The 14,466-nt window shown below is 38.1% G+C and overlaps 1 protein-coding gene across 1 annotated transcript; it reads right to left on the bottom strand.

Annotated features, from left to right (window-relative positions):
- Nucleotides 1–9,658: 9,658 nt before the first annotated feature.
- LOC149075112 (uncharacterized) lies at nucleotides 9,659–10,423 on the bottom strand. The gene has a single exon (XM_089246039.1). The coding sequence runs from the start codon at nucleotides 10,421–10,423 to the stop codon at nucleotides 9,659–9,661; it is 765 nt and encodes a 254-aa protein (XP_089102165.1).
- Between the last annotated feature and the right edge of the window lie 4,043 nt (nucleotides 10,424–14,466).

Below are 14,466 nucleotides of genomic sequence, written 5' to 3'. Positions count from 1 at the left end.
AATCGTACTGCGCAATGATAATAATTCATACGTGTATTGTATCATTATAATTGGGTACGATTTGTTATGATTATATCGGGATCCGACTATATTCATCATACATACTAGACTCATTTGGAATATTATGCGTAATCGCCGGTAAGAGCGATAATATTTTCAGTATTCATCAAATTTACCAACGAATCTTGTGTGTCATGCATATTCGCCGGTAAAAGTGATAAATTTATCAAACTTACCAAGACGATAGGTAAGTATGCATAATAACAGGTTTATCGCATTTACCGTAAGGTAAGCTTCGTAATTAGTAAATACCCTCCGTTGAAAAGCAACGGAGGTGTGGTTCTGCTTTAACTTGAAAATAGTTGTTGTTCATTGTTGGTATAGTGGTGCCATCTCTTGTAAACATATGTAAGGAACGTAGCCAAATATTTGAGCATGCGTCCTCATGTCCAAGTGTAGAAATATGTGGTAACCCTCACTATGTGTGTTCAGCGTTATACAGGGTGATCCAAAAGTCACGCAACCCGTTATAAAAAAATTAATTTATCAAATTCAACTGATTGTAAATGGAATTTTTTTTCATAGACAGCGGCACTATACTGTTCAAGATGGAAAGACGTTTTTTAATATTATTTTCAATGCTCATTGATACTCTCAGTGGCTCTTTGTTTGTTGTATGATCAAGATCTTTTTTTTGTCAGAATCAAAGAATTTATATGATTAAAGAATATTTTTCTACTCATTCGTTTGAAGCCGTTATTGAGTCGATCGACAATGAATTCCCAAATGGTTCTGCGCCCAATAAGACAACAATCTTCTGATTGGTGTCCCGTTTTCGAGAAACTGGGAATGTTTAATAAACTGATCACCTTATTTCAAAAGGATTGTGGCTACCAAGATCACCGCAACCGTAATCCCCTGATTTTTTCTTGTGGGGGAAACCTGAAGACAAATGCACAAGAATAATCCCCACTTCATTGATTAGCTGAAAAAAAGAACATTCAATCGAAGATTGAAAAGGTGAGTGCTCTGAGAAGAGTGGCAAGAATCCTGGCAAAAAGAATGCGCGCTGAAAAGCCGCATTCACGCCAAAGGCTCACAATTTGAATACATGTTGTAACATTTTGAAAGAAACTGTGTTTTTGTATCCACAAATGTTGCCTTATTCGAACTATATAGTTTTTTGATTTATTACTTGATAGCATTTTAAAAATAAAATATTTCACAGAACGGGTTGTGTGACTTTTGGATCACCCTGTAAAATGTAAGGAATTCATTTCTGCGTAGTAAAAGACCTATGTACACTGGAACATTCTCAAACCCTAAACACGTAATTTGAAGACTTCATGAAAAAATGGTCTCTTAATTACTTTTATTCATAACTAACAAACGAGTGAAAATAAAATTTTGTCAGCCGAAAAACATGCCTTTTAGAAAATACTATACAGTGCAGGATGTATTATAGAACAGTTGATCAAAGAGGCAATAATAGTTAATCATACTGAAGTTATGATTAAAAAGACCTTGTATTTTTATTAATAATGTACCACAGCATAGTATAGATAAATATTACTATAAATAAATTTCATCAAATTTTTGTAAAATGATGGAAATGTTAATCACTACCGGTCAATTCCATTTTTAACATTGGTGTAGTGAGATTAGTTCATGTAAATACAGTCATGTAATATATCAGTTCACGTAAACGAAATTAAATTTTAATTGAAAGGTATATGATATGAACGTTATGTGAATTATATAACTATTTGTTATGTGACCTAATAAGCATAGATTTTTTAAAAATCTAATATAATTGTCAAATGTTCAAGAGTTATATAATATGATTCTAAGGAGTGTATTGAGGTTCTGTAAATTATGATGACCATTTGTAACCTTATACTCCATTTTTATATATTTTTTAAATATATTTGTCAAATGTTTAGAAATCATATTGAATGGTTTTGGTGACATTGTTGGAGTTTTTCATGTATATACACATATCATTTTTTTTGTCTAAATGGAAATATATTGCAAAATATGCTGTAAACTTATGTTGTGTTAATCACTTTGTGAAAAACTGATTGTTTAATATTGTACATATTGTGAGAATATTTGTAGTCGACGAGATTTATTTTGAAAGTAAGTGTAATCTGATGGGGTAGAAGATGTTTTAACCCCTGAAAACTGTTAACAGTATATTGATATTGTTTTGTATTAGTGAGAATATTTTATATATAAAGGGTTATATATAATTTAAAAAAAAAATGTACTGGTGGTTGTTTATAAGCAACCATTTTGCCATTGACTGATCAATATCTCTACCTAAGTAGAGAAACCAAGACGAAAGCTTAGTGCTCGGTACTTCGCATCAACAATTCCACTGACATAGTAATCAAATCGATTTTAATTACTATGCTTCTCTATGACAACGACCATTTTTTTCATGGCTAGTAAGTTTACGAATTACTCGTTTAGGAGTTGAGAATGACTGAGAATGTTCCCGTGTATATAGAGTTTTTTTTGCCGCTCAGAAAAATATTCCCTACATTGAATAAGGTAGCATATTTTTTTTCGTCTCTCTTCACACGTCGAAATTCTGTGCGCACAGAATAAGTGCAGGTGAAATAAGGCACAATGCGCTCATGCCCCCCCCCCATCTGAAAGAAAGCAAAGTTAGAGCACACCTTTTTATGTAGGAATAATATTTTTCCTTTCCGCGAGCATTTCGGTGCTCATCGTGCCCCCCCCAAACCTTGGAGGAAGACACCCCCCCCCCCAGACTGAGATCTTCAGTAAGTTTTCCGCTATAGTGAATTTAAAATGTAAAGAAATATATTAATCGTTCACCTATATAAGAAATATTTCTTATGATATTTTAACAAATTTTTATTAATTTTAATGCTCTTTAAGGGTGGTAATCCAAAATTTCTCGGGAAGGCAATTTTTGTACCCACCTCCCAAGCCTTTTTGGTCCCGTCCAAAGATCGATCCTGCGTACTCCTCTGTCTATACACTGCCGCCCCTGATTAAGAGGAGGAGGTGGTGACGAGGCCCTTTTTCATTTTGCGCTGAGGGCTAGGATGCTGTTGAGATGGCAGTATAGGAACACAATTTGTTTTGGGAAAAATTTTCAAAATTTTTTTTTGAGCTCCGTAGCACAGCCTCATTAACATCATCAAGGGGTTCCGCTGAACAGTCTTATAGCCATCAAGGGTTCCACGAGAAACTCTACGTTGGAAATCCCTGCAATAGAATCTCATATATCTTCATGAGCATATTATATATGTCACTGCCAAAGTCCGAAGTGCGTTCAAGTCCGATTTTCAGAAATGAATCGAGCATTGGCCGGCCAATTCGTTAAGTGGCCGGAGATCCGAGGCCAAAGCTGTATATACTGATGTAAGACAACCCGGTAGGTGAAAAATCCATTTTTTTTTCAGACCCAACGTGTCATACATTGCTATATGTAGTAGCTGTATTGTTTGAGAGAGCGAGAAATCTCAAAAATACAACAACTTGGTGAAGATCTCGAACTCATATTTTTTGCTATCGGACTTGGGCCAGGGATCTCCGGCACATCGCGAACTGGCTACTACTACTACTAAACCAGACACGCACCTCGTCCACATTCCTCTGCGGAACTTCTAACGAATTGGTACATGTTGGAATGTGAGTGTGTACGTATAGTGAACCTTCCGTGAAGTTTGTTTCTGTGTAAATCTTGTTAAGATTAGTCCTGCCATCTGCAATCAATTTTTTAAACTATGAGTTTTTTTTTTCAACTCAAAGAGAGTGAAGTGTAATGAATGAATAATTGTAACGTTGTAGGCCTGTAGCACTCTGCAGCGAGACTTTTTAACGGCGAGATCGGCTCGCATTCGCGTCTCGAAGTTGAGAACCGCAGAAAACCAAATTCAACCGACCACCACTGCAGTGACGGTGGGGTTATCGCGAACTGGCTGGCCAAAGCTCGAAATTCCGTTATTGGCCGGGTCAATTAACAACAAAATTGACAACTGCGCGTACTAGGCAATTTTGATCTTTGGCAATAACATATATATGTTACAAAGTAAATGTGATAAATCGTTTATTAAAATCGTCTAGATAAATTTGATAAGTTTTATCATTTTTACTGGCGAATATGCATAATAACCAAGTGTCGTTGGTAAAGATAGAGATGGACGGTTTTTTCTCAGCCCAATATATCAAGGAAACAGATATTTTTTGGATTTTATGCCGAGGTGAACTCGGAAAGGAAAGTTATCTGGTCTCCGTCGGGACTTTGCATTCCGCTCGGAATTCAAGAGGGCCTGGGTTCGTGTCGCGGTGGAGACCAGATGATAGTTGGATCCCCGATATAATGATAACAAATTTTACTACTGAATCCCGATATAATGATAACAAATTTTACTATTGAATCCCGATATAATAATACAATACATGTATGATGTATGGATTATCATGTATAGTATATCATATAGTAAGATTTATTATGTTTACCAAAGACGCGACGCTTGGGTATTATGCATAATCGCCGGTAAAAGTGATAATTTTTTAGTAGTTATCAAATTTATCAAATTGTTGCTTGGGTACTATGCTTAATCGTTAGGGGAAAGTGATTAATTTAGTGAACTTCGTCAAATTAACCAACGATGCTTGGGTAGTACACATAATCACAGGTAAAAAGTCGCAAATTTATGAATATTTATCAAACTTGCCAAAATGCTTTTAAAGTATGCATAATAACCGGTTATTATGTATAGTATCCAACGATGCTTGGGTACTATGCATAAGAACCGGTTATTATATATAATAACCACATTTATCAAATTTGCCGTTACATGTACAGTCTCAGGCCTCTTTTCATTTCTATCTTACACTTATCTCTAGAGAACCGAAAACAATTTTGTTCCAAGAAAAAGATATAAATTCACGTATAAAAGGTTATACATATGAACCAAAGTATAAAGTGATTTTCATCCAGATACATTTCTCTTGGTAATATTTCATTGGATGTCACGATAAAATCCAATCTATCAACTTCAATATCATTAATCATCTTATCTCTGGAGAGATAAAAAAAAATGCGATTTCGAACGTCTTGAGATATTAAGAGAACTTTTTTGGGGGGAAAAACAAACGCATAATATCAAAAGATAAAAAAAAAGAGATAAAACCTGTTTCTATTTATTCAAAACCGAAAACATATTTACCGGAACATAAACTCATTAAATTGAATCATAAGATGCTCATTAAGCATCTTTCTTCATGTAGAATCCATTACAACGCGGTATGGAATATTTTTCGATTATCGAAATTTCTCCACATTCATTATAAAAGACTGGAATTTATCATATTTCTCGAAACATACTTAGTTTTTTGTTGTAGGGAAACATTTATCCAACGCATATTTTATTCATCCGTGTTTATTAGATACTAATTTTTCCCCTAATTCCAGAAATTTCGGTTAATATAAATGGGAATTGAAGAATGAAACTAATGAAATGAGAAAACTATGAAATGTGTTATGAGCTATAAAATATTATTATCATGAACATGTTTCGTGCGAGAATATAAAGTGATAGGTGTGATTAAAACCTGATGTTGTACATCTCCAGGAAATAATTTCTTTAAATATTTATGGAGAGCTGTTTCAAATTTTGCTGTACAGTTTAGGAATGAATCGTTTAAAGAACTGAAATAATCGTTTTAAAAATATTGTTGATGATGGGGGGGGGGGGAGAAAAAACATTGGTAAGAAGATAAATATTTGAGAGACAATGTTTAAGGATATATAATCCTCCGGGAAGCATTGTTAAAGGAGATAACTGCTTAAGACATAAGTGGCGTTAGGGAAAATTTAACCTAAAATTATAAACTTAGAATCTCAGAATAACTTTTAGTCCTGAGGTTTTTTAGGAGAGAATTTTTCAACATTGTTGATTAGGAAGGGATTGTTGAGAAGTATTTTTAAGGGGGAATCGGTGAAAAGCACTGTTGAGCTGCATATTGTTGGAAATAATGTTCAATGAAGTATTGTAGAGAAGTATCGTTTTGGAAGGGATTGTTGGAAGTTCTCGCTTTGTAAAAGATTGCTCAGAATTCTCGCTTTTTAAGGGATTGTTGGGAATTATAACTTTTAAGGGATTGTTGAGAATTCTAGCTTTTTAAGGGATTGTTGGGAATTATAACTTTTAAGGGATTGTTGAGAATTCTAGCTTTTTAAGGGATTGTTGGGAATTATAACTTTTAAGGGATTGTTGAGAATTCTAGCTTTTTAAGGGTTTAGTTGTTATATTTACACTTTATTTACAACAGATAATATTTACACAATACAAACGGGGATGCTGGTAGAGGAAAATGTGGCCCGTGCATGATGAGACGCAGACACGCGCGTCCGTGAGTGAGACAACATCAACCATCAACAACCCGAGCCAGACGCCTTTGACTCCCGATTTCTGTTGTGATGCCACCAGCAGAAAATAGACTAATAATTATACAAGCTGGGAAGATACGGCAGCGCCATCGTGTGGACAGCACTACAGTACCCCCCTCGCAGTCCGAAGGACGAGGACAGAAGAGAAAGAATTAAAGTTTAAAAGTCACGTGCTTCGATGAACGTAGACGGTTTTTCCAAATATTTTTGCAGGTCGTTGTCTTTTTTAGGATGCTTTTCGGAACGACGGAGCAAGTTTTTGGCACGGATACATCTGTGTTTTTGTTGGTTGGCTGAGGCACACTGCCGGTGAGCAGAAAGGCAGGTTTTAACCTGTCGACCGATACCATGGAAGGTTTTCCTTTTATGAGAAGGAAAAATGTCTTCTCACCACGTTTCAGCACTTCGTACGGTCCGTTGTAAGTGGGGACGAGAGCTCGTTTTACTGTGTCTGACCGCAGGAACACGTGGGTGGTGTTCTTCAGTTCCGAATGTATGTACAGTCTCTTTTCACCATGCGCCGTTGCAGGAGTTGGTTGTAGCTGCTGCATTTGGTCCCTTAGAATGGAGACAAATTCTGTGGGACACGGTATGCTGTTACTACTGTTGGTGATTAGATCGCCAGGCAATCTGAGCTCTGTGCCGTATACGAGTTGTGCTGGTGTGGCTTTGAGGTCTTCTTTGTAGCAGGATCGTAGCCCTAACAGGACTGTTGGAAGTGTGTTCACCCAGTTCATGTTTGACCCAGCTATCAGAGCTGCTTTCAGTTGTCGATGAACTCTTTCTATCATCCCGTTAGCTTGAGGATGGTAAGGTGTCGTCCTGATGTGCTGAATGCCAAGGAGTTTGGTGAGTTCGTGAAAGATGAAGCTTTCGAACTGGCGACCTTGGTCTGTTGTTATTTTCTCTGGGGTTCCGAAACGACTGATCCAACCAGAATAGAATGTTGAAGCAACAGTGGCTGCTGTCATGTCCTTCATCGGTAAAACTTCGATCCAACGGCTGAATCGATCGATGCAGGTGAGGCAATATGTGTAATTTTGGGATGACGGAAGTGGACCAATGATATCGATGTGAACGTGCTTGAAACGAGCGTCTGGCATTTCTATTTTTCCTGGAGCGGAAACAGTATGTTTGTGTACCTTTGACTTTTGGCAAGGCACACAACATCGAGTCCAGGTGGTGCAGTCTTTCCGAATTGAAGGCCATACAAAGCGATCGCAGACAAGACGTGTTGTTGCTTTGATGCCTGGGTGGCATAGATTGTGAAGAACATCGAAAACGTGTCTTCGAAGAGTATTCGGTATGTATGGGCGTACTCGATTGCAGGATGTGTCACACCAGAGTGGTTTGTCTATACCAACTAAATTGCAGATGTTGAGTTTTAAAGAGGAGGAATGCTTGAGAGAGTCAAGTTCACTGTCGGTCGCTTGAGCTGCTGCGATCTTGGAATAGTCTATTGATGGAGGGCATGCAATGGCTTGTATTCTAGAAAGAGCATCAGAGACTAGGTTCTGTACGCCTGATACGTGACGTATGTCGGTGGTATGCTGTCCGATGAAGTCAAGATGTCGTGTTTGTCTGGGAGATGTCTTGTGAGGCTTTTGACGAAATGCAAATGTCAAGGGTTTATGGTCGGTGTAGAGGATGAAATGTTTCCCTTCGATCATGTGTTGAAACTGCTTCACTGCCGCATATGCTGCTAGTAGCTCTCTGTCGTAAGCGCTATAATTCATCTCAGCTTTGGTAAGCTTCCTGGAGTAGAAAGCGAGAGGTTGCCAGTGCGAGTTGACAAGCTGTTGTAGGCAAGCACCGATTGCTGTATTGGATGCATCTACCATGATAGAGAGTTCGGCCGATGGATGTGGAAAAGCAAGAAGGGTTGCAGAAATGAGTTTTTTCTTGCAATCTACGAAAGCTTGATTTGATGTTTCCGTCCACTCAATCTTCACGTTGCTTTTGGCTTTTTCTTGAAGATATAAACATAGTGGAGCTTGTGTTTCTGCTAACCCAGGAAGGAATCTCCGATAAAAATTCAACATTCCTAGAAAACGTCGAAGTTCTTGGATGGTTGCCGGTCTTGGGAAATCTTTTATCGCCTTCACTTTATCATGAAGAGGAGAAATTCCTTTTGATGATATCCTGTGTCCGAGAAATGTGACTTCATCTTGGAAGAATTTGCACTTCAGAGAGTTGATCTTTAGACCATGTTCGGCCAGTCGTTTGAAAACTATGTCCAGGTGCTGTTTATGCTGTTCAGAGTTCGCTGATGCGATGAGGATATCATCTATGTATCCCGCTGAAAAACTAAGACCAGCCAACACTTGGTCGATGTACCTCTGGAATGTCTGCGCGGCATTGCAAAGTCCGTAGGGCATGAAAGGAAATTCATAAAGCCCGAAAGGCGTGATGACGGCAGTCTTGGGCACGTCAGCTTCTGCCACTGGAATTTGTTGATACGCCGAGACGAGGTCGAGTAGATTGCAGTCCCGTGAAGCATGTGGGTTAGGTCATGGATATGAGGAATGGGATATCTGTCTGGTGTGGTGATCTTATTTAGCTGACGGTAATCACCGCAGATACGCCACGCACCATTAGGTTTCTTGACCATATGAATTGGACTGGCCCATGCACTGTTTGATGGCCGACATAATCCTTGTTTTTGCATGTCCAGAAATTGCTTTTTGGCGCAAGATAACTTTTCTGGAGAGAGACGGCGAGCTTTAGCAAAAATTGGCCTACCTGTTGTCTCGATGATATGCTCACAGCATGGTTTGGAGTTCAGCGAAGATTTGCTGAGCAGGCTTTGATAAGTTGAGTCACCGTCGAAAAGTTTGATTGAGTGCACTTCTGACTTCTTTAGTTGACAGTTTGCAGTAAGTTTCGTCCTCATGTCGAGGAGACATCGTCGTCGTAAGTCCGGAAGCAAATTGAAGTTATACAAGAAATCGGCTCCAAGAATCGGTTTCGGTACCGCGGCCAAGAGGAAAGTCCACCGGAAGACTCTGCTGAGTTGAAAATCTAAAGTGACTGTTCGCTCACCATAGACGTTTATTGGAGACGAATTTGCAGCGGAAAGTTGGAGAAGTGGTTGACGTTTGTCAGTGCTGCACGCTGGGAGTATTGAAACGTCAGATCCAGTGTCTACAAGGAATGAAATGTTGGTGCTTCGATCGGCTACGAATAAGCGACGAGATGTCGTTGGCAGGGAGCATGTCGCTACTACTCTCCGCCTTCGTCGTTTTTTGTAAACCTGCATGGTGAAGTGCACCTTCCGGCTTGATTGCCAAATGTCTTATGGTACCAACAAAATTGCCTATCCGGCAACGTAGGTGGTGATGTTGATCTCTTTGAACGGGAGAAACGCGAGCGCGAAACACTACGGGAACGCACACGCAAAACTGTTTTCAGTTCGCGGCGTAGTTGGGCAATCTCTTCTTGGAGTTGTGCGATCGTGTTCGACTGTTGACTTTTGTTCACGGCGTCTACATGAGGTGGGCTTGCTTCTTGGATCTTGTCGGCCAGCTCAGCCGTTTTGTCAAGGGTTAGTGGGCTCACGACAGCGAGTATAGATCGAGTAGATTTGGGTAGTTGTTGCAGGAAGAGTTCTGTCAATAGTTCGTCCGAAACGCTGAGAGATTCCGCTCTTCGTTTTAATTCACGGAGAATGTCAGACGGTTTCCGATCTCCTAATGGCTCACAAGCGAGAAGTTTCCTAAGCTGTGTAGACGAGGATTCACTACAACGCGTGACTAGTTCGTGCTTTAGTTTTTCGTATGGCTCCGAAGTTGGCGGGTTCATGAGAATGTCTCGTACTAGAGATGCGTTATCTGGAGGAAGATTTGCAACGATGTAGTTGTATTTTGTTTTTGACTCTGTTATCGGTTTCGGAGCGGCTAACTCGAAAGTGCTTTCACACATCACGAACCATAACGATACATCACGCACGTTGAATGGCGGTATAACTACGGCACTCACCTCTGCCATGGTGGTTTCTTTTGCTTCACGTCCGATGTCGCCAATCTTTAGTTGTTATATTTACACTTTATTTACAACGGATAATATTTACACAATACAAACGGGGATGCTGGTAGAGGAAAATGTGGCCCGTGCATGATGAGACGCAGACACGCGCGTCCGTGAGTGAGACAACATCAACCATCAACAACCCGAGCCAGACGCCTTTGACTCCCGATTTCTGTTGTGATGCCACCAGCAGAAAATAGACTAATAATTATACAAGCTGGGAAGATACGGCAGCGCCATCGTGTGGACAGCACTACAAGGGATTGTTTGGAACGCTGAGTTTTTAAGGGATTTTTGCAAATTTCAGCTTTTAAGGATTGTTTGGGATTCTAGCTTTCTAAGGGATTGTTGAGGGTTCTACCTTTTTAAGGGATTGTTGAGGGTTGCTTTGGAGGGATTCTTGGTAATTCTTGCTTTGAATGGAAAGATTTGTTGAAAATTATCGTGTTTTGAAAGACAATATTGAACCCTCTTGCTTTGAATTGGATTGTTGAAAATTCATGTTTTGAAAAGATTGTTGAAAATTCATGTTTTGAAAAGATTGTTGAAAATTCATGTTTTGAAAAGATTGTTGAAAATTCATGTTTTGAAAAGATTGTTGAAAATTCATGTTTTGAAAAGATTGTTGAAAATTCATGTTTTGAAAAGATTGTTGAAAATTCATGTTTTGAAAGGATCATTGAAAACTCTTCAATGATGCTTAGAAAAGAATTATTGTGAAGTATTAATCATTTTATAATTATAAGTATCTGAACCGTTTCCTTTCCTAAATAATAATAATTTGGAAAAGGAATGGTTGAAACGCGCAGTTAGGGAGCACATTGTGTTGAGAGATATCTTCAGGAAGGAATTAAACATTTTGGAATGAAATTTTGAAAAAGATTGTTTAGAAAAGTTATTATATATATAAAATATTGTGTGTGTGTGTAGGGATAAATTGTTGAAAAACATTTTTTTAGGGATGAATTGTTGGAAAGCATTTTTAGGGATGAATTGTTGAGAAAGCATTTTTAGGGATGAATTGTTGAGAAAGCCTTTTTAGGGATGAATTGTTGGAAAGCATTGTTTATGGATAAATTGTTGAAAATAATTGTTTCGGGATGAATTGTTCAAAAGCATTTCTTAGGAATAAATCGTTCAAAAACATTTCTTAGGAATGAATTGTTCAAAAACATTGTTTCAAGATGAATTATTCAAAAGCATTGTTTCAGGATGAATTGTTGAAAAGCATTGTTCAGGAAATAATTTAAGCAAAATACTGAATTAGGTATGTAGTTTTATTAAAGAACTACAGTGAAAAATTGTTCAATATGCAATTCCATTGTTGAAAAGGAAATAATTTAAAAATAATACAGTTTTAGTAAAAAAATAATTGTGGAAAATTGTCAACAAACATTTCTTTGTTCAGTTGGGGGAATTGCGGAAAAGTATTTCGGAAACTTTTATTGAGAATTTTTGTTCAGGAAAGAACTGGATGAAAATCTAATAGGCATTGCTTAAGAAGAAAATATTTGAAATGTTTAGAAGAGATTTCTTTACTTCTAAACAAAGTGTTAGTCAGAATATTGTTGTTAAACCAGTTTCTGAAGAATAGAAGCCCCCGAATTACATTGTTATCACGTGATTGTCGCAAACTGAAGACAATAGAGTAGGAAACATGCCCATTATCGATTTCATTCCTGTAGAAATTGATATATCACTATTATTTTATTAACACATCAACTAAAATTTATTCATATATTTTCCTTGTATAAATTATGAATCCTTCCTTCCCCCCGGTGACGTCCACGCTTTCACATTTCGACGTTTCGAAACGTCGACTATTCTCCGAAAAATGCTTTTGACACAAAGGCTTTTGCAAGTTATGAATATTAATGAGACCTTATAACGTTGTCGATAAACCAATATCCGCGTCGACTAAAATGGACGAAACAACGGACTTTTCTAAAAGTTACGCTTTGACTTTATTTTGTCAAAATCACGAATATTTTAAGCACGAAAATTTTCTCTTCTCCCTTTTTTTTTTCCTAAAGGGAATTTGCTTCTCCGATTTTGAAAACTTCGGCCGTGGCAATAATATTATGTTTTCGCTCTCGTCTAGGCCCATCAGTGCAATCTGTACGTTTGCCCTCTCCCCTCAAAATCGAGTCTCGAATCCACCGGATGGATAAACTGTCAGAAATTATCGAATATTTCATTCATCGCCGAGGATAAAGAAATAGGAAGCATCGATGAATTTCCTCGCATTCAGATGTCAATTCTGCCCCGTAACAATACCCAGTGACGTGTTGAAATTTATCTAGCGGGCCAGATGTACAGTAATTTATTTCTTTCGCTGAAATAGACGTATTTTGATGCTCGTGTCATCGCCCTCTCGTGGTGAAATGACGAAATACAGGATGCGTCAAATGTTGGCTAAGACTTTAAAAACTAATTAAAAATGAATAAGTAATGATAAAAAAAAAATGTTTTAATGTAAGGGATAAGATTAAAATTAGATAGGATTTTTTAAAATAAAAAAGAATAGTTCCAAGTCGGCAGTAGATGATTCGGTGCCATCTATCGTCGATTCTGAAAACTAATTCTGAAAAAATGCGTAAGTTCGCCAACAGTTCGCCAATAGTCATTCAGTAAGTCAGTGGTTCCCAACCTTTTTCAGTCCGCGTACCCCCAGCTGGCCCAGTTCCTTTCTGCGTACCCACAATCCCGAATCCTCCAGACTTCCCTCCCCCCCAATCTGTTTCACCCATTACAGATTCCGCAAACTTCCCTAAAAAAGAAAGGCATATGTTGAATTCAATTAAATGGTCTATTTTTTCATTATTTAGCTTTTTTATTTTTCAAGTAAGCAAAGAAATCAACACAAAGCTTGTGAAAGAAATTAATGTGATGTTTGGGACTGCATTGAATTACAAAGTTTTGAAACATTAAGCTCAAAAGACGGTAAATACAATCTCAAATCCGGAGCGCGTTCAATTTGCTTCGATATTTATTTTTTATGTAAGTATACGAAGAAAACGCCCGTTCAACAAGCTCTGTGCTAACAGACGGCAACAAAAACATTATGGCTTTTCTAGAAATTTCACTGTATTCGTCGCGGCGACGAGCCCAAAAACTGACTAGGTTCACAATTCCACCATTGAAGAGGATCTTCAGAGAGATATCTGATGAGAGCTCTAGCAATTTCTCCTTTTCTGGAATCGACAATGAAGCCGGTTCAAAATACTCTTCTTTGAAAGGATTAGATGTCCACCGATCACCTATTTCCGGCTCTGAGAAATATTTTACAAACGAGGATTTTAATCCTTCCAAGTAGCTGACTGTTAAATTTAGCTCAGCTTGTGAGAAGAAATCGTGAAGTGTTTTAAACACTTCCCAAAAAAAGGGCTAACTCGTGCCGAAGTTCAAACAGCAACGTCAGGACTTAACCCTGAGACGACCACCTAACTTCGGTGTGCAAAAGCAAAGTTTTGTCAGGCTCTGCCCATGTCTTCACACAAGAATTTAAACAATCTGTAGTTGGTAGGTTTCACCTAGATAAAGTTAACAATCTTGATCGCTTCATCAAGAATGTTTCGCTAATTTGGAGACAACGGTTTCAATGCAGGGATCTCTATGAATATAGCAGTGAGTCCATTTCATTTTGGGAGCGTCTTCTGCCACACGTGCACAACGACTTGAGTAGCAACCTTCCGTGGATTTTCCTCCATCCATTTTCCTCCTTCCATTGTGAGCCTAATGCATTTTGACCATTGAATTGTTTTCAACTAAATAATGCTTCAACGAAGTCTTTAACAGTCGTACGACTCCTTCAATAGGTAACAAATGAAAAGATTTACTTCGAATTCTCTTTCAAGTACTTAGCAATTACAAGTAGCACACAATATTGCGCGACGTCGGTACTTTCGTCGACTTGGATAGAAAAAAAATTCACAATCTTTGACGTGACTAAAAGCCCGTTTACACGCGGTAAGTGATTAAGTTGGTAACTAAATTTTAAGTTG

Source organism: Pholcus phalangioides, unplaced genomic scaffold, assembly GCF_987345545.1.
Source record: "Pholcus phalangioides strain wild (caught in Gottingen) unplaced genomic scaffold, Ppha-v1.0 ptg000016l_1, whole genome shotgun sequence".
NCBI lineage: Eukaryota > Metazoa > Arthropoda > Arachnida > Araneae > Pholcidae > Pholcus > Pholcus phalangioides.
This window is presented reverse-complemented; position numbering and strand designations above follow the sequence as displayed.

Bases quoted from the DNA above. Each gene is read 5' to 3' on its own strand.
- LOC149075112 (XM_089246039.1), bottom strand. From the start codon at position 10,423: ATGGCAGAGGTGAGTGCCGTAGTTATACCGCCATTCAACGTGCGTGAT.